The 24,338-nt window shown below is 40.6% G+C and overlaps 2 protein-coding genes across 3 annotated transcripts in view; both read left to right on the forward strand.

Annotated features, from left to right (window-relative positions):
- Nucleotides 1–1,125: 1,125 nt before the first annotated feature.
- On the forward strand, nucleotides 1,126–14,578 carry LOC117413476 (START domain-containing protein 10-like). Its single transcript, XM_058997050.1, has 6 exons — nucleotides 1,126–1,941; nucleotides 7,282–7,429; nucleotides 9,343–9,446; nucleotides 10,406–10,520; nucleotides 10,744–10,796; nucleotides 11,496–14,578. The coding sequence occupies exons 1-6, from the start codon at nucleotides 1,792–1,794 to the stop codon at nucleotides 11,724–11,726; spliced, it is 801 nt and encodes a 266-aa protein (XP_058853033.1). The 5' UTR covers nucleotides 1,126–1,791; the 3' UTR covers nucleotides 11,727–14,578.
- A 5,404-nt stretch (nucleotides 14,579–19,982) lies between these two features.
- Nucleotides 19,983–24,338, forward strand: part of LOC117413330 (arf-GAP with Rho-GAP domain, ANK repeat and PH domain-containing protein 3-like) — a 35,885-nt gene continuing 31,529 nt past the window's right edge. For both annotated transcript variants that reach the window (XM_058997051.1, XM_058997052.1), the window contains exon 1: nucleotides 19,983–20,180. The gene's annotated coding sequence lies outside the window, so the exon portion shown is untranslated. The remainder of the gene's footprint in view (nucleotides 20,181–24,338) is intronic.

Genomic DNA, 24,338 nt, shown 5'->3' on the forward strand with positions numbered 1-24,338 from the left:
GAGTTGCAGAATGAAGAAGGGTACTGTGGTATGAATTGGGCTGCGTTCAAATGCATTATTGTAATACTCATACTAACAGCAATTACATTCGTGACTTCAGGAATACCACAATCAATAGATGAAAAACATTTAAAAGAGTGGTTGGGAGGTCGATCACTGCAATATTCCGCTGTGTTTTCACAGAGTGGCTATTCCTTAGTATGACTACATGACTTTGGTATAGAGCGCCATCTGGTGGAATAATAACCCCAGCGTTCGAAGCCAAGCAAACACGGCATTTATCTCTGAATGTTTCCATGTTTAGAGATAGAGCTGGAATGTATTCATAAAGCAATAGTGTGCCTGTCATAACGCTGGATTGTAAAGTGAATTACAGAGTATGGGCAATGTTTATTAACAAGCAAGCATGCCTTCATTACCTAAAGAACCCAATAAATAAATCAATAAATGCATACACACATAATGTCATTTTACCCTCTTTGTAATTGGTGTGTTTGGCTCGTGAGGATTTAATCTAAACCCTTCTAATGAATCTTGACTGCTACAGCGATGCAGGCAACCCCTGCTGTATTGAATCAGCGCCGTCAGCAAAAGTTCCCCACCACAGCATTGTGACGTGTACACACAAACAGCGCACACGTGACTGCCCTAATCCTGGCAAACAATATACTGTGCTACCGAGTGCAAATGCAACATAGTACCACTACATGAAGAATATGATTAATCCTGGAAACTATTCATATGGGTCATTCACACATGCATTCTTTGAAAACGGTATTAAAAGTGTACACAGGTATACCGCAAACAATCTAGTCAAGTACTATAAGTGCATTGTACTGTGCTGCTCTATGTGTTCAAAATACATCAGTATAGCTACTGCAATTTATAATGCGTCTAATAATATAGTATGCTATATGGAACCCTAATGCAACCAATATCCAATAGAAGACTATTCTGCTCATGAATGTTCGCTGCAGCGTAACTGTAGCGTCTTTGTGCTATTGTGGATGATAACAAGCCGGCGCAAGGCTAGACCGCTAGGACTTCCTTACACGTGTACCTGTCTGTCACGCATCTGCTGAGCCCCGTGAGCACTGCAGCAGCATTGGGGGGGGGGGGGGGGGGGGAGTATAAAGACGCTAGCTAGTGAAACACGAGAAGCGGTGCTGCTATTTCATCTGCATGAGGCAAAACACAATAATATTCAAGGAAATAAATCCAGTGTAACCTGGCAACCGCGACACTCGATCTGCCTGATCAGTCAGTCTGACCGAGGGAGCTGGTATAGCCGACCGCTACTCATATCATTAACGCCGATATTTATCTATCGATCTACCTTGTTCTGAAGAAGAGGGGTGCAGACGGACGGTGCTGATGCTACAGGTACCGGTGCAGAGCGACAGCGGCAGCCGAGCAAAAGGATAACAAAGAAAAAAGCGACAGTGAGAAATGCCAATTTCGATAGACACCTGCTATTATAGATAACAATAAATAAAACAAAAAAACAACATTGCAGTAGCGGAAAAAAGCGAGGAGATAATATTGGCACAAATATATCATTACAACTGTTATTCTGTGCAAGAAGGGCGGCGCTGGATACTACATTAATAATACTTAGCACATCACTTTAGCGTTGAAAAACAAGTGAACAAAAGGAGTTTGTGGGACAGAAAGGAAAGTGAACGAGCACACGCTTTCTAGATTGTTTTCGTTGTTTGATCGGCTGTGCGCATTCCAGACTTTAATCAAATCCCAAACCCGAAGTCTTCCTTTGCTCGCTGGTAAGCGGAGATGCCGGTCCAGGTCCCGGATGATTCCGATTTCAACTCGTTCAGGGAGCAGTGTGAGAAAGTGGACGGATGGACTGTACACTACAACAAAGCGGGGGTGACGGTGTGGTGCCGAGACCAACAGCAGAGTGAAACTGTGCAGAAATTAAAGGCAAGCGTGTGTGCTTTATTATTATTATTATTATTATTATTATTATTATTATTATTATTATTATTATTATTATGTCATGCTAATGAAACTAACAATAAAATGTTATTGTTATAAATTGTTATTGCTTGTTAAAAACTGACATTTAATAACACAATTATAAAAGGGTCCTTAATCTAATCAATCCAGTGCTTGCCCTATGCTTAGTGGATGTTCACTGGGACAGCTGCAGGTCAGTACACAACCCTCTGTTGCATGGAATTGAGAGGAAGGAGCACCCTTCCTGCTGGGTCAGAACTTCTCAATTCCACGGCATGGTGCTGGATGGCATTGGGCTGTTGGTGGTAGAATATTTTGGGTGAGACGTTTGAAAATATCCAAGTACCATATCATCCCAGAAAGATGTGGCTCTTTCACTCTTGAGAGGGCTGTAAATACAACCATCCCCATTCGTTCATGGTGTATCATTGATTTACAGCCCAGGGAATCAACATCTTCAACTTCAAAGGTGCACAACACTGCGAACAATGCAGTGACGGCCAACCTTAATGAGTATGTTATGCCTCTCTTTTTCCTTAGACAATTAATTGTGTCAGAAATAGGAGACTGTCTCCTTAAGGCAGTATACTGCATCATGGCCCGTTTGAAAAATTCAGAGTGGAAAACAATGGCAAAAACCAGGGGTGAGGTTTCCCAGTACAATGCCCAACTGTAACCTGAGCTTTGCTGTATGAGAAAGAATACAAGTCATTGGAGGAGACCTCAAGCAGGTCAGGGAGGGGGCATTCTGTCAGTGAGGTGGGGGGGGGGGGGGGGGGGATTATTTAAAACAAGAATCTGATATTCAAAACAAAACGCGTTAAGAGATCTGCCTTCATAATTCATCAGTATCCCCTTTCACCACTCTATGAATAATTGAGTTCACAGGGAAGGACTGATGACATCTCATTCACAGAAGCCTGACAGAATGATTTCAGGGTTTGGCTTGGGGGGGGGGGGGGGGGTCTCATGAATAACGAAACAAAGTGCAAAGGGAGCGATCGTCTTCCATGGACAGTTTGCATCACTACTGACAACAGCAATGGTTCGTGTTGTTCCTGAAATATACTTGGAATACAGATCTACATCACAGTGGAAATGGGGACAGTTTAGAAATCTGAATAAATGCATTATATTCCACGCTGGGCATTCTGTTTCTACTGTCTCTGGGAAGTGGCAGATAGCAAAGACACTACATAGTTCAGTTTTTAAAATCAAATTGAAATTGTGTTCATGTCATTTACAATCACATCTCTGTTTATCAATGGAGGCCACATCAGTTTATAAAACTGTGTGGTAATGCAAATTACAATACATATTATATTATATTACCTGATATTATATTATATTACATTATATTATATAACAGTCTTCATGCCAAGGCATCCCAGGGCGCTTCACAATTTAAAATTAAAAAAATCCCTAATTAACTTGTAGCTCGTTACAACAGGACACTAAGGGCCCATCTTCAATCTAGACTGAAATGATTAAATTGTGCTCATTTTCAGGATACCAATTGGGATTGAATGTGTGCTTAGGGAATGCCTTGAAAGATAGAGAATAAGAGGTCCTGGAAGATAAGAAGACCCAAAACCACGAAGGACCTTCTAGATAATAAGAATAGCTATAAAATCAAAACGAAAACTCACAGGAAGCCATTGCAGGGATCTGAGTACTGGAGTGATCAGATTTAATTGCTGAGTGTGAGTAAGCATTCTAGCAGCAGCATTCTAAGCCAGCTGAGTGGAACAGAGGGTTCAGCTAGTAGCCACCCTCCTAAAGCTGGGGAAACAGGAAGCCACTGCACTACAGTGTGAACATTTTGAATATTTTGAATGTATTACGATGCATCTGCAGAGCAGCAGTTTGGAGCATTGTGACTGTAGACAATAGAGGTATGGAACAAAAGAGGAGACATGTTCATCCGATTCTCAAAGGGAAGAGTGTGCTTTGAAATATTGAGATGGAGTTACATAACCCCTCCGGGAAGGGAGGGCTTGAGTTAAAATAGAATGGTTAGGCGTAGTGTGTCAACTGTCATGATGGAGTGCCGGTTTAGTAAGATGTATGCACAGGCATTAGCATGAGGGCAGCCTGTTTCATAACAGTAAAAGGTCGGCAGCTTACTGTTATGTAAGCATCATAATAGACCCTGAAAAAAATAAAGAGAACTCCTTCCTACTGTCCTTTCAAGCATATAATTGTATCTATTTTTTTTTCCGCATCTTGCATGCTCCTGCCAAGGGAGCCCTATCGGAAAAAAATCCCTCTTGGTTTCCACCTCTCTCTCATAAATAACTAATAGGTCTGCAGCTGTGTAACATTCTCTCTCATGCATGTCCTGCTTTTATGTTTCAGTTTAGATTGCCTTTCTTCCACAGTTCTTGAGCAGTTTTATCCGTGTGAAATAAAGAAACGCATCTAATTGCTGCTCAGACTGATGCTATTGTTTTTTGACCCATAGATATAATTGTCAGCAAGAAGCTCCCGGCAGTGAGATTAGCTGTGTGCAGCTGCTCAGCATTATCTGCATTTGCAGTGTGTCGTCAAGCACTGCACTCATGGACCAAGCGCAAAGCAATCATACTGCATGGAGAAAGCAAATGATTTGAACAGTGTAGAACTAGTAAGACTTTACTTTGTCGTGCAAATAATTGTCTCTTGCTAGTTTTATACCTCTATTATTACAATTACTAATGGATTTTTTCACTTACACAAAAAAGGCTTGTAGACTTTTATAGCAACAATAACTTTCAGTGCTTGTGGGCAGAAAAACATATCTACCTATAACAAAAACAAGAAGTCATTGAATGAATAGCTGTCATTGACCTACACTGGAATAAATGAAAGTTGTGTTTTTTCCCCACTTATTGCAGCAATTATGACAGGAGATGATATTGACATTTCCTGCCTATGAATTATGGAATCAGACTGAAGGGAAATATTCTGACTGAGATCAAAAGTGCCTCTCTGCTGGAGATGGCTGGGTGGCATTCGAAAGCTTAACCTGAAGGTTGCTGGGGAAGTCATTGGTATTCAGGAATGGCATTTAGATAAGAGGTTTTATTTGTGTTGTTTTGTTTTTTTAATGGCTATGCAGGTTCGCTCATAGCGAGACTGCTAAAGGGCAACATATGCTAAATATTCCTAATTGAAGACACACATGTTTTATTTAGGCTTTGCAGAGTAATATGAACCTATTCAAAAAGCAGCTGTTTTTGTACAGTATCAGAAACATGCTGCTCGTCGTTATCAACAGATTATATGGAATAGGTGCAGAAAGAGGGGCCATGCTCTTTACCTGGTGCAGAAAGAGGGGCCATGCTCTTTACCTGGTGCAGAAAGACGGGCCACGCTCTTTACCTGGTGCAGAAAGACGGGCCACGCTCTTTACCTGGTGCAGAAAGACGGGCCACGCTCTTTACCTGGTGCAGAAAGGGGCCACGCTCTTTACCTGGTGCAGAAAGACAGGCTAAATGCGATTCTTCTATGGCCCTAACCCTAACCCTAACCCTAGACCTAATGTTAAGGTAGGTGGGTGTGTCTTGAAATTAAGAACAGATTTAAATCTTAAATTCAGTATTGAAATTCTCTCAGTTGGACCGTCTCTGAAAAGCCTGGCCCGTCTTTCTACACTGGTTTCTTTCCACACCTACGTCGATTATTTTTCTTTGCAGCAAAAGAGTTAGAGGCACTAATAAGGCCCCCCACTGCCCCCCCCCCCCCCACCCATGCCTTGCTATCATTTACTTCATACCGTATTGTCTCACCAGTGTACTAACTGGAAGTCTTCAATAACACTGGTGCAGTAAGACCTGTTCGAGAGTAACTGCGTTTCATCTACTTTAAGACAATCATGTTAGTTTCCCAAGCTGTTTGAGACTGAAGTCTGCTCTGAGACTTCATAATACTTTCTATGTGGTGCATTTACTTGATTTAAGTCTATACTGAGCTCTCCTTTTTAAATGAGCTTTCTCTAAGAGCCCTGCAATGATATTTGGGGATGCGAGATGTCAGCATGCAGGGTATAAACTTGCTAGACTTACGTTGCAGGGAGATATGCCTGTTCAAATCCAGAATTAAAACGTGTACATTTGCTGACATTAAGAATCCAGTACAGCTGATTCCTCTGAGTCCCACAGCTTATTTCTGAATATAAACAACTATATCAGGCTTCAGAATGCCAAACGGCAACAGCAAAGGGTGCTGTGAAATGTACCTCGATCAAGCCTGTCTTACGCAGTCTCAGTTCACTTCCCAAGCCTTCCCATTCAGAGCCTTGAACTAATTATTCCCCCAGTCTGGCCCTTGAATCCCCTGCTGTTGTCACTCTTTCAATCGGATGCAGAGTGTGAAATATCACCCGCGGTCTGGACCCTAATTAATGAGGACAATTGAAGGAGACGACGCTCCACGGGACACAGAAACCTGAACTGGCACTTCACCACGGGTATTTGTACTGTACTAAGCATGCCATTAGCACCAGCATTGACCTGCTATTGAAGAATCTGCACTGGCCGGGCAGCTGACAGTCATTCAAAGCATCTACACTTGAGCTTGTCTTGCTTTTCAAGTGGATGACAGATAGTTTTGGTTTCCAATGATCATTAAAGGCTAATATGGTGTAATGATCCCTGAATGCTGTGTAGGTACAGGGAAATCTGCAGCAGACTATTTTCTTCTTAAGGGACAATTGAGTCATTTTTGTTTTGTGAACCAGTCTGGAAAACTGTAAAGCACAGCATGAAAGTAAACGAGGCACGAGGGAAGCCTTCCAACACATCTGTGCCACTGCAGCAACATTGGAGGTAAATTGGCTAATGGGACTGAATCTGGGAAAAACATTCACAAAACCAGCAATGCAGTAACCTACAGCAACCAGCCCAGCTGGTTTTCTGTACCATATGTCTAGGGAATCGTCATCTGCCTGTTTGTTAGATCTAAAAGATAGCAGAGGCAGTGCTAAGCTTTTTCACTACACTTTACTGTGGACTGTCCTAACATAAAGCTTGAATTGCAAGGTTGTTTACTCCATTTTTTATTTCCTGAAGGAACACCAACACCAATTACAATTGTAAAAGAAATAAGAAACAATTTCAGATTATTTCCAACACCCAACCTTAAACATCAAAGTTGTTTGTACTGGTTTGGTAACTTTATTGGGTGCATTTTTTCCTTAAAGTGGATATGTAGCAGCATCTATCAGTGCCTGCATACACGAGTATAGGTAGAAAGGTTAATTAACTTCCTGGCGGTGTTATAGCTGAATATGTATATTTTTATTTTTTGTTGTTTTTTTTCCAGATGAAAATAGTCTGCAAGGATGTAACTGCAGAAACGCTGTATGACGTCCTGCACGACACCAGCTACCGTAAAAAATGGGACTCCAACATGATTGATACCTACGACATTGGAAGGCTGACAGTCAATGCTGACGTGGGCTATTACTCCTGTACGTTAGTATAGTTAAGAGATGACACTAGTGTTAATACAGTACTGTACATAGGAAACAGTGCAAAACTGCCCTCTAGTGGATTTGGCGTGTATACACAGTTATCGACAGGAAGTCTTCGCATTGATGAGGTTGCAAGCCCGCATTCAGTAACCTACGATATTGATACTCGTTTGAGTTAGATCGTAGAGCTAAAAATGCGTGTGCTGATCTAGACTGGCACATGTTTCCATATTGTACCCCCCCCCCCACATTGCAGGAAGATTGGTTGTCCCTCTTGACCCCGTCACCAGACTAGGGGTCAAAGCTGACTGTTCCCACCAAACAGGGTTCGTCTTTGATTGATTTATAACCTTGTCTGTTGCATCGACCAGTCTGAAACACTGTGTGGTTTGCTCTGCTCTAAAAGGTCACTCAATTTCCGAAGATGTGAAGGAGCAAGGCATTTAAAGGGCATGAACGGAAAGGGACTATCGAAGTGAGACTATCAGTCCTGTTCAGGAGGTAGAGCACTAATCTATAGATGCAGGCCTCATCGCTCAGAGCACGTCATCACTGCCTGGGTGTGCTATCCACCTAATATAATAAACTGATCAGCAAGTCACTGTGTGCTGTTAGGCGCTTTACTGAAATGATGAAAATCTATAGAGATAAATGATGAAAGCACACTGTAAATATATAGATGATCTTTTCCTGTTTTTGAACTATAGCAGCATTACCCCTAACCTGTGAATACAGTCAAATTGCATGCTGTGTGGATCAAACATGATTTTATACATATGAGCCATTTTAAATCTCCGATTATCCTGCTTATCCTGGTCATTTATGCAGCCCTTTTTTTAAGCAACTTAAAAAAAAAATCTTTTACACGGACCGGCAGGAACTTGCAATGATTAATTGTCTTCCTGACTACCATAAATCCACTCCCGTTAGCAAGACAAAATATTTGCTTTTTAAATAATATATTCAGTATGAAAAAGTATGCACTTTACAAGCTGAATTACAGGGGGTGCTCTCTACAAACTAGACTTAGCACTGAGTTGAACTCTTTCAGGTGAATCGCTGTCCTGTCTAGTGATCATAGCGAACTGTGCTGGCCATTTCCTTTTTTCTTGTGCTTTTTTCAGAAAGCCTTCTCTTGCAGTCTTAGCTATAAAGAAATGTATTTCTAATCACTGCGTTCCGTTCTCCTGAGTGAGTTCATTTAAGTACCAGTGACAGCTCTGCAGCTGAGGGATCCCAGCAGGCACAGCATTTGGTAAAGAGCTCATGTCAACAGCCGCTGTGTCTCTGCTGTGCCACGGTGCTGTGAAATCAAGAGCAGCTAATTTACTGCAGCCGCCATCTTCACAGAGCAGCGCGTCCAGACAATGATCTCAGCCAGTCGAGTGGTGAAGGGTTAGAGGACACTAGGAGCTGTGGAGCGCGCGAGAGAACGAAAGAGCAGAAACGTTACTGCTGTGGTACTCAAGCTCATTGTGTTTGATCACCACAACTCATTGCATATAGACCGCCAGCACAAGCACCAGATTAAAAAACACAGCACATACCACAGGCCATCGAGTGCATACGACCACAGGCAAGCCAGTGCACAGGAGAGCAGAGAAACACGGGGCTTTGGGCTGAAAAGCTGTTGCTCAGTTGTTCAGCTCTGGCCAAACGTTTAGCATCACCCTATAGAATGAACTTATTCAGTGTTTCGTTTCTCTTGAGCTGTGGTTAATTCAATTCAGAGTATCTGTCAAATCCAATTTGAGGTAGCTCCAATTTGAGGTATCTCTCTCTCTCTCTCTCTCTCTCTCTCTCTTTCTTTCTCTCTCTCTCTCTCTCTATATATATATATATATGAAAGCATGGTATCAGTGATTGTCTGAAAATGTGACGGTCTTCGTGTCCTTGGCTGTGAATTGTAGGGAGGTGCCCGAGTCCGCTGAAGAACAGAGATTTCGTCACCCTGCGATCTTGGCTTCCTCTAGGCGGTGACTACATGATTATTAACTACTCTGTCAAGCATCCTGTAAGTTCAAGTTGTGCTGCATACACGTCCTTTATTCTTGCATTGCCCTGGGTCCAGATAAGTCCTAAATGAGTTCAAACTCAATAAATTCATTTTTATTTACGGTTCTGTACCTTGGAAATGAGCGCCTAACACATTGAAAGAGTGATCGATTATTTCATGATCAAAATTTAAGTGGTCCCTACCCATCTTGTTATAAGAGCCTAATCCTTCGTAGCAGAGTGGTTGATGCTACACAGCACTGTGCATAGATATTTTAGAAGCGTACAGCAGCATAGCAGGCAGCTGGTTGGTGTAAAGTTGGAGAGTCTACCTGTGTATTTCAGGTGCACGAATGTACTTCCCCAGTGTCAGCTTTTAATTAGGCCTGAGTGGCTCAATGTTCCATGCTAGTGGCTGCATCAGCAGAAATGCGCCTGTAAATTGATAGCTGTAAATTGATGGCTATCTGTCATGCTTCAGTCACTTTGAAATATCACCTAACACTGAATTTATTAGGGCAGTGGAAACTCTACAACTTTGATACTGTGTCCATTCAGGGGACCAACACAATGTGGTCTTAATAGAGGGCCACTACTGAAGGTACCATAAATGTATCCTATAGTTTAGCCAACTTATTGAACTAGCATTTTAATGAACAGTTTACAATATCAGATGTTAATGTTTTTTTTTATGCAAACTGTAATACTATACTGGTTTCTGTCTGTCTGTTTAAACCTGCATCAATAGACATGCAGGTTGAATTATATCATTAGTCTGGACCTACTTTAGCTATTGAGAGTGTCAGAATCTGAGGGTATATGAAGAAGACAGCTGTCTGTACATTTTGAAGTTCCATTTTTAATATGCAGAAAGTGGATACAGGTCGTGGTGATCTTCTTTTTGAGAGCGCTAATTTGAACTTTGCAGCCGTGGCAGGGGATGAATGTCACTGACATACATGCTTGTTCAATTCTCAGAAATATCCCCAAAAGAAAGACTATGTGAGAGCTGTGTCAGTGCAGACAGGCTACCTGATCAAATCCAACGGTGTCAACAGCACGCTCTTCTACATGACACAGGTGGACCCCAAAGGTAACAATCCTTCATTTACATGACTCATCCACACTGCTGTCAGCTGTTTCTTTTCTGTTCTCATTCTCCCAACTTGCACCACACTTTTAAAGCGAATTGAAAACACTGGCGCCTGAAAATGTAACAGCAACAAATACAAAAGAATGAGTAATGCGTTGTATTGCATGTATGTAAGGGTAGTTTTGAAGCAGATATGACTGTAATATGATATGATTTTTTTCAGGTTCCTTACCAAAGTGGGTGGTGAATAAAGTATCTCAGTTTGTGGCTCCAAAGGTAATTTCGGTTCATTAATTTATAATGTGCGAATGTCTGGCTGTAACATTACTTTTTTTTGGCTTTTAAGTCTAGGTTTGGCTGGTGGCTTGTGGGTGTCTCTGGGTTCATTACAGTAGGTTCTAGATAGGTTACCAATAAGTAACTATAAGTTAATGGTAAGTAATATAAGTTACTCATTTCAATAATCTTTCTTTAAGCTATTTGTATAGCCACACCACTGTAGGTATATCTTGAAGAGCAGAAGCCCAGTCGAGTCTTGGGGAGCTAGCGTCAGGCTGGAAGGATCTCCTGCTTACTTAGTTTGTGCTGCTATCTGGTGGCAAGATGTGATATTGTTTTTAACCTAGTATTTACAGCATATGGGGAACTTTTGTAGTATGAAGTCAGTAGGTTCACATTACATTTCAATCTGCTTCCCTATTTCTGTTGTTTGCAATCATGTTGTGGTTCCTATTTCATTACTGAAGTGTTGTTTCTGGTCAGGTGCTCTTCACTTCCAGTTGACAGACATACAATAGAAAGAAAGAAAGAAAGAAAGAAAGAAAGAAAGAAAGAAAGAAAGTACAGTGAAGGACACAATAGCCAAACCACATTTGTTAACTTCACTTAGCTTCTTTTAGTTTTACCTTGACATTTCTTTTGGAAAGCCACATGGTACCATGTTGATGTCTATATGCAATCCGCGCGTCTCTGCAGGCAATGAAGAAGATCTACAAGGCCTGTCTGAAGTACCCCGAGTGGAAGCGGAAGCACAACCCCCACCTAAAGCCCTGGCTGTACCCCGAGCAGAACACCCTGCCCAGCATCAGCCCGGCCGAGCTGTTCCTGCAGCACGCGGACTCGCTGGAGAACATCGACGAGAGCGGGCTGAGCGAGGAGAGGGGGCACATCAGCGACGAGGATGACAGCTACTCCAAAGAGTCCTAATGTGAGCACGGTCAGCTCACTGAGCATGCAATACTGAGCCTGATCACAGGGCAATAACCCCAGCAGAGCCACTCCATACCGGAGCCCCACACAATCACTGCAGATTACCCCAGGAGCCCCAACGACATGCCCATACACACCCATACTGAAAAACACTTACTGAACAACATGCACAATAAAACCCTCTGAGCCATTCAGTAACACAGTCATTGACCTCGTTAGTATCCCAATACAATTATACTGAGCCACTGTACTTAAATACTGTAGAATTATCCCATGCAGCTAATATCCACGTCCTTATTTTATATAATCTATTTCTACTTGGGCTTTTCCCCACTAGCCACTTACTCACTCCTGTGCAAGCTTAATGTCCCATTCGAGGATAGCTAGCACATACTCACCTATCTTAATGTGACCATTAAGACACCGTTCACACGTCTATCAATCTGGGTGTCCATTATATATCTAGTGAATCTAATACAAGTACAACATTTGAAGACATTGCAAGTTTCTTTAAGTATTTCTTTATTCAGCACTATTTAAGTTATGGATGACAAACCAAATACTAATCAATTCAAAATTCCCCCAATGAAATTCAAAGGAACTGACTGCAACATGATTTAATGTAGCTAAATCCTACAGCGACTGACAACATATACATTAGAAACAGGGGGGTCCCTAAGCAATGGACAACATCATCAGCGCATTGATTCAATCGAAGTAGATGTTCCAGTGAATCCTAGAATCCTCTGGGTGACAAATCATCCTATCTGGAAAATAAATGAAATCCCTTTAATCCATGGGAATATCATCTCCCAAGGTGTCTGAGGTCAATAGCAGTGCTCAGAGGGCTCATAAACGACAGTGCCTCTGCAGTAAAGAGACACTGTTTTGATTAGAATCCTTGTTAATCAACAGCATCACTGCAAGTCTGTGTCTTTTTAGATTTTCTTCGCAGAAGTCTGATACCGTATAAGACTTGTTTTAAATGAAATACAACTTCATAGTGACTGCCGACAGTTCGGCTTGGTTGATGACATATTCAGGAAAGCGTATTAAGCATCAGATTTTTTATAATCTATTTTTCTGAATGTTTTCTAACTTTCACTTCAACACAGTCAGGTAGCCTTTTGCTGCAGACCGGTAATTGAAATTGAAAACTTAGTTACGGTACTGCAATAATAATAATAATAATAATAATAATAATAATAATAATAATAATAATAATAATAATAATAATAATAATGAGGGTGAATGTTTTAAGGTTTAGACCCAGCAAACAGATTATTAGTTAATAATACATTCTCAATATAAATTGGAATGCTTGCTTGTATAGAGATTTTAGAAGATTAACTTATTATACAGTACAGTACAGTATATATATATTTGCAAACTGAGGACTAGGATATGGAAATTGTATGTTTAAAATGTATTTTGTGCATGTGTGTTCCAGGTCATCTTTTGTTGGTAGTATCTTTAATACACTGTAATTACAATTATTAATTAGTTATTGCTTGTGAGGTTACATGGTTATTACACTGTAAATACACAACCTTATGTGTATATATTGTGCAATTACAACAGACGCCAGTAACTGACTTTTTGTTTTTACACAATTACAACAAGAAAAGCCTGAATTGTTTTAAATTTGCATGAGTTTAGACATGATCCCCTTTGCAATACAGAAAATTGGACAATACTTTGCTTTGCCAGAAATAGACTATGTAACATGCACAGTTTAATTAGAGTTGCAGAAGTGACGAGGCATTTTACTTGTTTTCTGTTTGAAATGATCACAGTCTGTTTTAAACCCTATCACATGTCTATTGAAAGAGACTAAACAAATCAAAAGTCTCTTGAATAATTAAAGCAGGAAAACATGATGGCGATTCTGTGGACTGGACAGTAACACTACAACAATACAATACCATTTTTTATGCACCCTTCACATGGCATCTCAGAGCGCTGTATGCACAATACACTCCAGCTACAAGTAATTATATAAAAGCACATTTAAAAAAGGACGTTTTCAATTTAGACATCAAATAAGAATCCCAAAAGAACAGGGTAGTAAGCTATGTTGTTTGAGGCATGATATTACTTGATTTCGATGATGCATGCAGTTTGCAGCACCTTAAAAGTACTATATCGTTACTGCTGTTGAGAACAGACTGTCAATCCTTCAGTACACTGTAGTAGCTGGCATCTTTCTTGTGTGTGTATATATATATATATATATATATATATATATATATATATATATATATATATATATATATATAAACTATGGCTTGATATTTTACACTTTTCACTGCAGCCAACGGCTTACTCGCAAAATGAACTGCAAAATGTACAGGGAAATATACATGAATACATCCCTTCCAGCTGCTGTATTATGTAGACAATGTCCTAGTGTTTGCAGTTCTTTTGCTGAGAATTTGAATGTATTGTTGTAGGCATTACCAACAGACCTACCAGATTGGGTATAGACCATATAGTCTGTGAAACCTGGTAACACAAACTGTACCCCAACAACAGGAACTGTCCCGCCCAAACCAAATTCATGGATTGCTGAAATGACTTTTCTCAAATGAGGCGCTGTCATTTCTATTGAAAAGTTAAAAGAGTTTAAAATGACCCGAGTCTTTCTGATTTCTAATAAGGTTTAGTCAAAGCCGCATGGTTTGTGCTCCCAAGTTTCTGTCCTCTGTTTGTTTTATATCATTTGGTAGGCCTGGACTGGTTTGATACTCAGAGTTGATGCTGTGCCTTGTGTCCAACTGGTGAAAGGACTGGATTGTTTTGTGTTTGTCTGGTTGTTTTTCTTTCAGAAATAATAAAAAGGGTTTCTGAAAAAAGTTTTGCACTGATTTCCTATGTTTTTTTTAACAGTTCATTAAAAAAAGGATGAGTTAGACTATTTATTAGTAGATAGTAGACATTCCTGATAAGCAAATTGTGTAAGAACACCAGTTTACAGCAACTGCTCAAATGATCTAAAAGTCATTGTGTTTATAAAGTAATTTACAACGCTGTGTACAAACGTGTATGTGTACAAAACAATGTATACAAAACAGTAGAAAACAGCAACAGTGCATTGTGTGAATGGAAATGTACTGGTCTAAATACATCGATTCCAGCCCTATTAAAGCTGGCTTTACACAACACAGTTAAACCTTGGCTCACATTTTCACATGAACAGAAATCCAAGTTCTTCTCACACACGCACACACACCAACACCACAAACCCATCACGACTCAACCCAATACCTCACAGGGAGATAAAACTCAGGGTTACCCTGATCTTTGTGCTGTGAAAGTACAGAGAAGTCAAAGTGACCCATTATCTCTGCCTAGCATGGAGAGATGTGGGAGAGAAGGTCACCCTGCTGTAGGCTGGGGGCAAATCAATAAAAGCCAATGAAACGGGTCTTCGTAACCATGAAGATATACTTTGTGTGAGCTGGTTATCTTGCCTTGTATAGTTGTAGTGAGGACAGCCCATCAGAATACTCTGTAGAAAACCACATAAAACAAGATAATAAAAACAGATGAAATCCACAGCTCTACCCTGGTTCCCAAACGGACTGTGTTGGCTTACTCAGCACGTCTTTCTTGTCCAGTAATGAAACTGCATGGTGAGCTCTCACTGGGTTCAACACTGCTGCAGAGGGGTCTGATTTTAAAAGTGCCTGTGCTTGCTTATCTCAGATATCAGTGTTCTTCTGAGTGCGGCAGGAAGCCCTGCTATGTGCAGAAATGTGGGTCAGTTGGAGTGCCATTATTTATTAGGCATTTAAAGAGGTGCAAAACAGCAGCAATCATGCAGAACTATTCACAAATCAAATAGAAGTGAATATGCTGTGTGTAGGGCATTTCTTATTGTTACATTGTGACAGGACCGTGACATGAAACTGCCGAATGAAATAATAAGCGGCACCAAAAACAAAGGCTGTAATGATCTACTGCTATGATATATGTACGGTCTATGCATGGGGTGACATCTGCACACAGGATCAGATATGCTGGAGTGATGAGAAATCCTTATCACTGATTGGCTGATTTCTCATATGTGATTTATAATGAACAATATAATAATATATACTGTTTGCACATGAAGCAACACACACCATGTAACGGTCTTTAAATGATGATTGCATTTTAAAAAGCAGTGATTGCCTGAAACGTAACTTTCCATTTGTCGAAACACACACAGTGCCTTTAAATGCAAATGAAATGCAGCTACCCTGTTAGTCACATGTGAGTACATCGAGGATAAACAGAGGTTTTGACAGAGGAGGCAGCATACTTGAGCGATGTCGATTCCTACACCCACTGCTGTCTGAAGAAAGGCTCCTTTGTGTGTGTCAGTGAAATATTCTCTCAATCAAAGGGACCTTCTGACTGAATATGATCAGGGCAGGCAGAGTCCAAAAGCGTGGTGCTTAACTAGGAATCAGCACAGCTGGCCTTTTGTGAGACAGCACCTATTTGAAGAGCAAGTTCCTTTTTGAAACGAATGTAAAGCGTGAATACTGTACAGGTTGAAAAGTAGGCCTTTGACGGGTGGGGTTTAGGATTTGAAGACGTAAGAAATCACAAGAGGAGCGTTCGTTTTTATTATTCTCTTAATGGACTGTCTTTGTTTACCACTGATCGCATTCTGCTTCTGAAATCAAACAGCAGTTACCGGAATGTCTTACTGTGGAGGGTGAGGGGCAGAGCAAGATAGCAAAGGCATTCTTAAACAACAAGATCACAGATTACCGTTCTGTCCAAGACTGCTATCGCAGTCACAGTGCTATCAGTGTTGGCATTCATTCTACAGAGAAACATATTTTTTACAGTAAAATGCAGTATACATGTCTCTACGGTTACTCACTCGTCCCAATCTGCATACTGTGTATTACATCATAACAGGGTTGCGTCCTGGTTGCAGTACATTAAAATATGCGAGGCTTGTTTTATTAAGCAGTTCTCTTACGCATTATGAGTCATCATATTCATGGAATATAATCTGAGACTGTAGATTATGAGCCTGCAGGTTCAGCTTTATTAGACTAGTTACACTGGACAGACAGTGGAGAATGATCCACATTTTAAAATTATGCATTGGTTTGATTTGTATATAGGTTTATTACCAAATATATAGAAGGCAGGAAGATTGGTAAACGTCAAGTGTTCAGCGCAGATCCCTACGGATTACGTATCTGTTTACACTTATTGTGGGCTTTTTTGTACCAAATAGAAATGCTGCGGCGAACAGATGGGGCCGCTCCTGAATATCTCTATTGTCTCAGGCACTTCCCGTTTCCCTGTTAATCCACGTCCTGTCTGCGCCAGTCAGATTGTTTCACAAAGGCACAGGAAGCTCCAGCCCCTCTCTCTGATTTCTCGCAAGCCCAGCTCTGCCGATGTTTTTATACACTCTTGCTTAATTTGTTATTTCCCCTTGTGAGCAGGAGGCAGAGAGAGCTTTAACTGTGCACATGGAGAGGATATATCATACTCTTATATGACAAAGCAGGTCCAGCTCACAAATGGTTAACTCAGAAAGAGTTCTTAAGGGTAATTCAAGTTTGATATTCACGCAAATATCACATCCGTACACCATAGTAAATATGTACCTCACATAGAGTAGTTCACTATATTCATTTTGATTTGGCGCATTACATGCCAGCCATCAACACCGGGCCAATAGGAAACCCCCATTACCCGGAGGAGGAAAAGCACTGAAGGATCATATATTACAGTGAAGCTGTGTCTCCGTTGGTCCCCACCACTACTCTCTCATTTTATCTTGGCGAAAGCCGAGTCCAATATTAGCATGAAGCAAATACCAGCTACCCTCTTACTTTCTATTGGTCCGTGGACACAGTTTGACAGAGATTCTGTTGCCATTTTGAATTCTTGTCTAAGGACACATTTCTTTGAGCTGTCCTTTTCCACATGAGTGTGTCTGTTCAGTAGGTTCACTTTTTGACTATACTGACTAGGCTGTTATGCTACCAACACTGATATCTGTACAGTAAATCTGTAACCCTTGGTGACTGTAGCCCACAACCTATTTTCAGCATCTGATCGAGTGATATCTGGTGGTTCAATATATTTTGTTGTTTAAAGAAGCCTGTCTAAAGATGGCTTTGCTTGCTATCAGGGCAACGTGTTGCCAGGATGATGTAACAGACAGCTATGTGCAAGTGTGAGATAAGGGATACAACATCCGTATCGGACTGTTATTTTTCTACGACTATTTCCTGTTAACCGTTGTTATTGGTGATCTTAAGATGTGTTAATGCAGGTTCTTTTTTTTTTTTTTTACAGCCATTTCCTCAAACAGATAGACATGTCTTCATATTGCTCAGCTACCAGAGAGAGTACTGTTCTGATGTGGTGGGTACCGGAGTATTATCTGCAGACCCAATGGTCCAGGCTTAGGCAACTGATGCACCGGAGGGATCTGGGTCAAAAGCACGCTGTCTAATCAAGTGCTGTAACCATTGCATACATCTGGACTTCCCTGTGCAGCAGATAGAAAGGGCTCAGTTATGTAGCACCACTGAAACTGCACTTTTACCTTCAGAACCCTGAACCTGCCACGCTGCAATTACACTGAGAGGTCACATCCCTTCTGAATAGGTAGTTAGAGAGCTTCTAATCAATTACCTGATGTCACCAGCAGGGGTCATATATTGAATTTCCACAGGGTCATGGTTCTGCCTGAAGCATCATTTTGCATATGAACTTGGAGCACCTGATATCAAATCAGAACCCCGGGTCTCTGTCCCCTTCGCACTGTGTAACTGCTTCCCTTAACACGCCAATCACAATAGGGAGCGATTAGTGCAGAGGAAGTTTTGGACTTGCACCTCTGCACCTTGAAATCAGATTCTGTTCCAAGACCTGTTCAGTACCTTGTAGCCCTGCTCCAGAGAGGCTCAGTGTATAGATGTGATGTCTGGGGCATTGTGCGTTTGGAGACGTGGAACCAAGGTTCTATAGGTTTAACTGATCTCCTCACAGGGGACCAGGCTGTCAGAAAACACATCTCTGGTTTAATTCATAACAATTTTGGTTAACACTTTGCATTAAGGTCTCCAATTACTGTGTATCGACATTGTAGTTAATAAGTAAATACAAGTGTACCTACACATAGCTGCAATGTTATTATGAATAGTAACAATGCCCTTAATGTGTAGGTACACCTGGATTTACTTAGTAACTACTATGTCGATACACAGTAATTAGAGACACAAAGTAAAGTGTTACCCAGTTTTGATTCTCAGTGGATCTGTTCTCGTGGATTAACAATACATTTGCCTGACATGAATCGTTCCAACTGTTACAGTGAATGAAATGAGTGGAGGCGCAGTACATGCCAGATTGAGTTCAAAGTCCCAAGCAAGCAGCTTAAATGGTAGGTAAAGGGCTGAATCCTGTTTCAAAGTACGAGCCCAGCCTAAGCAGTATTTAAAATACCAGTTCCAAATCAAAGCAAAAATGTGTTTAACTGCAAGACCCAGCTATTTGTTTCAATAGATTACTATGCATGTTTTTTATGATGCATTGAGACTAATCACATTAAAAACAAACCTGTACTGTGAAAGCTGTGTGGAACGAATAAGCCACTGGTTGCTTCAGGATATTGGTGATTCCACCTCACTGCCTGGCACTGTCTGTCTGTCTGCCCTGCTGGTAATACGGGCTTCAGTGTTCTCTGGCTGGAATACAGAATAGGCTTCAATCAGAGTCTAGATACATTTTGATCATGATACAATAATAAACATATTAAGAATGGTATACCCGCTGTATCCAGATTATTAACACACATTATATTTAAATGTAGGGCTGAGGGCTGGATACCTGTTCATGTGTCGCGCTGTGTAAACGAATCACTGTTATTGGAAAACGGCAACAGTTGTCAAAAAGAAAGCAGTAAAAACAGAAGGAAGTCCAATGTTCCTCTACACTATTGTAAAAATGTCAAGATAAAAACTACGTTTGCTTTATTATAAGTGCACTTAGCATCTCTCTCTCTCTCTCTCTCTCTCTCTCTCTCTCTCTCTCTCTCTCTCTCTATCTATCTATCTATCTATCTATATATATATATATATTTCAATGTGGATCTTTTTTTGAAGAGCTTTGAGAATACTGAATATGAGCCACTATGACGCCCGTGCGCGTGTAGGATGGGTGATAAAAAAAAAAAAGTTGCAGTTCAAAAAAAATCGGCAGACTGTATTGACCGCCGCCCTCCCCTTTAAGGTTTGTGAGACTGTTTCAGCCTGTGGAAAGCCACTTCGAAAGAAACCTTGATTGTCTGAGACTAAAATACAGTGGTGTGGGCATTAACCAGTGACGGGCATGAAACTTGAGAAAAGCCAAAGGAATTGACTTTTGTTTGTAATATAAATCTGCAGACATATTCAGAGATTGGAGACAAACGCGCAAGAGGTAAGCAAAAGTCAATGGTTTGAAACGGTTTTTTGACATATGATACTGTAGTGTATCAATATGTGAGAAGTAGAAGCGGTTAGTGTCATAGCACTGGAGTTTATTTTGCTACATACTGTTTATACATAAAACTGTAACTTTTGCGTACGATAGTCGACTGACAAAGGTATTCTGCAGTGACGCTTTTTAAATGTTGCTTAGAACTTTAATGTATTTACAGAGAACACAAATGGTACTGTTGGTGAGATGCATAACATAAACACGTGGATGTTTTGTTTTGGTAGTATTTGGCAGGTATATTTTCTGTTTTTCGCAGAGTACGTGTGTGGCATCTCAGAAGATATACCCATTAATGCATATATCCGGACCGTTTAACTGTATGGAGTAGCGTCTGTAATGCAGGAACCTACAAAACATGAGAAAACAAACAAACAAACAAAAAAAGATTAAGTGAAAAAATTAGACTAAAACATTAACCACTATAGAAAAAGAAAGACAGCTGAATGAAATAATAGATTGAACGATTCAATAAACCCAAGGCTAAATCTCTTGTATAGAGCGTTGTGTGAAGTGAAAGTGAACCCAAGTTGTTACTGTTTCTGATTGTGCCTGTACTGCAAGACTAGTCACATTCCAAACTCTGTCACCGTTAGAGATTGTGTGGGGAAAAAATGATTAAGCACATCTGGATGAAAGAACACAATAACAAATCAAATTAAAAATTATGCGTTAGCGGTACTTTGTAATTGTAAGACGGGACTGTGTGTCGAATATGGGTTTGCTTGAACTGAAAAATGAAGGCGTTCTTCTTAATTAGGGGGTAGCGAGACTCCTTTATTATTATTTGTTTATTTATTTATTTTATAAAATGTTACCATAGTAAAAGCATAGCATAATACAGTGTAAGCATGGTAAAGCATAGGGAAGCATTGTAAAGAATAGCAATGTATGAAAAAGTATATTATTAAATATGGCAAACCAGGATAAACTGTGGTAAATTCATAATACTGTGGTAAACGTTTACAAGGATAGTCACCATCTTGGACTTCAGTCATTTTGAGTGTCCTCATAGTACTATTGTGAGCAACCCAGTTATAAAACATCTTCCACTAGTTAACCAGTCGAGTCAACCCATCCCATCCCTCAGAGTGCTGGATCTGACAATCAGCCAGTGCCTCCACATGTACTGCTTGGTTCTGCTTGAGTACTGGACTTGAATACCAGCTTGGCTCCTCAGATCTCAGAGAAGGAGCAGCAGGCTGTCAGAACATAACCGGTGTCCTGCAGGGATACACGTTCATAGCCTAGGTGTGTCTCAGACATTATTAATAAACTGCACAGTGGATAGTTACAGATTTTATCTGTAAGAATTTTTGTGGGAATTAGAGTCTTGACAATTAACATACGCTTTAGGTTAGAATTGACCGATTCTGCTTCCCTGCTTGCGGACTGTAATGTTATTGCTAATGTACTGTGGCTCAGCAGTTTGTAGTGAGTCTCTGTTGTACTTGACACAGAAATGCAAAACTGCAATCATTTAATTAATATTACTTGCAAAAACACAGCTGCGTGTCTGTGGTGGGCCTTATATAAGGCAGTGGACACTGTCACACTTTGTATCAGTGGAAAAGTGATAAGTTTAAGTGTTAATATCTTTTTTACACTGTCACACCTAAAAAAGTCGTTTTATTGCAACACCTCCAAAGAAACGGAGCAAAGCAACCATGAAAAACAAAATTAAACATTGAATGGCAAGAAGAATGCTAAATGTTTGACGGGCAGTCCTTCTGCTTTTTAATTAGAACCTGGGAGTACTCAGCTTCAAAGTTAATTTTTAATGAAACATGGCATTTAGGTTTTTTTGTTGTTGCCTAAAACCTTTGCTGATTTTGACATCTGTTTAAGTAAGATAATTGCTTTATGGCTGTAGAGTCAGACAGTGTGCTTGACCCATGCTGTGGATATTGAGTGTCCTGCCACAAAGTGGAGTGGAGGGGATGCTGTGGCATCTGGCCTCGGGGTGCATTAATGCACCACATGCCTCAAGCACTGTAGCTGAGATTTATTTTCCAATCTGGAAGACTCCTTAGAATATATCTAGATGTACACTGGTTGTATTAATCTGTTTTAATGCTGATTTTACGTGAAGGAAATTGTATTCTTTTTTTCCTCATGAATGGAAAACAATGTTACAGTACTTACTTTCTTAAACAAGACAATTATTGTTGTCAGTGTAAGTGTGATCTACATAGGGAACAATGTAAGCCTGCTGTAGCAGTTCTGGCTTGAGTGATAGATAGGAATCCACGTGACTGAGATGCTAGGGCATTTGAATCTGCAATATTTAAAGGTGCAGGTCTTTGCAGAGCAGAATAGTTAGATTTGACAAAACGGTAGATCTTCTAAAATCGTTTCATAAAGGAACGCTGCTTAATTCAGTGTCCAGCATGCTGGGTTCATAATTGCAGTAATATTCTTCTCTTCTTACTGTATATTTATTGTCTTCCACCCACTGCTGTTTGTACAGAAAGCTGCTTAAGTGCATTGTTAGCAGTGTGGAGGCTGTGTGCAAACCCGAGACCACACACTTCACAAGCTCTTAATATTTCCTTACCCACCTGCAGAGGTCTGAATCTCGAGTCGCAGTGTTTCACACAGCACAGCCCGTTACTCAGCACTCATGCTGCGGTGTGTCACTTATCTGCAAGCAATCCTTTTCTATGACTGGGTGCTCAAAACTTGCTGTACCGCTGTGGTGCAATCCAGTTCCATGCGTTCTTAACAAAGTGTTCTGTTCGTGTGTAGAAGCACTGTTGCAGCACAGCACGTGATGTGGTTTAGGATTACCTTGAATGATGCAGTAGAATTGTTTCACCTTCTCATTTGTCTGCGACAGCTCGGTGTGAACTCCAGTACATCACATTCCTTTCAATAACATGCTCTGCACAGTGGTCACCTGCTCTATCAGACTCCAAGTCACGTGCAGAGTGTGTGTTCTCATCTGCAGACGAGGAAACTGCGAATATAAAGGAAACCATGTCGAAAGTGGCGCTTCAGCCCTTTCAGGCTCCATTTCTTTAAACATGAGAGATTCCAAAAAACAAACTTACTGTAGGTGCATATTTCTACATAAATATTGATGTCTTTGTTTCATAACGTGGCAAGAACATGAACACAGTTTATTTTTAGTAGTGCTGATGGTACTCGTTAATTTCGTTGGGATTAAGGGAGGGTGTACAGTACATTTGCTTCTGTGAAAACCCACATTGTTCTTTGAGACACAAAGTAAGCCATGACCTCAAGCTACTGTACTTTACAAAGATCCATTATTCAGTCCATATGTAATCACTAAGGGGAAAGGTTGTTCTAGTCTGACTGGTAACGTGCCCATCATCCTTCTCTCCCTGCCTGCACGGTGGCACTGCTGGCTGGCCATTGGGTTAGCTGGAGTCCCCCCCCCATGCCCTACACCATGTCCCTCTGCCTGATTCCCTACACTTTGGGCATGTTGCCTTAGACCTGTGCAGCTGTTTCTGCAGTCAATGGCAGGGCCTTCTTGAATGAGACACACAGTACAAGCTCATACACATATGCATCTATACTGCTGCAGCCTTTAAGGAGGCTTGTTTGCTTTATATATTATTACAATTATACCCTAACCCTAATATTAACTGCAATGTTGTATATAATAAGTTTAAAAAAAGAACTGAAATTTTGTTAATTGGACGACTTATTAACTATATAGTACTAGTCTAATTACTGTATGTGTTGTGTTCTGTGTTATATTAGCACATCTATAAGCTGTATTTACAACATACTGTAATGGGGCAGGATATCTCCCTCCCATTGCAAAGGGTTTTCAATGAGAACTTTTTCTGTACATTTCTCAATGTTCTCCAGATGACTTGTGACCTGTTTTCCTTTCAGTTTGTCAGTTGGCCCTGCTTGTTACAGTATTTCTGCAATTTGCCTCAACACTGTTCACATGTTGATAAACCCAAGAGGGATGTGTCTATAAAGCCTTCTGAATTGTGTAGATGCATTACTGAATGTGTTTTAGAATTGTGCTGGAGGGCAGTGTTTGTGTACAGAAGAGAGAAGGACCCAGTCATCCCATGGATTTCTAGTGAAAACATTCGGCCCGAAGTGGACTGTCCC

Source organism: Acipenser ruthenus, chromosome 23 (genome assembly GCF_902713425.1).
Source record: "Acipenser ruthenus chromosome 23, fAciRut3.2 maternal haplotype, whole genome shotgun sequence".
NCBI lineage: Eukaryota > Metazoa > Chordata > Actinopteri > Acipenseriformes > Acipenseridae > Acipenser > Acipenser ruthenus.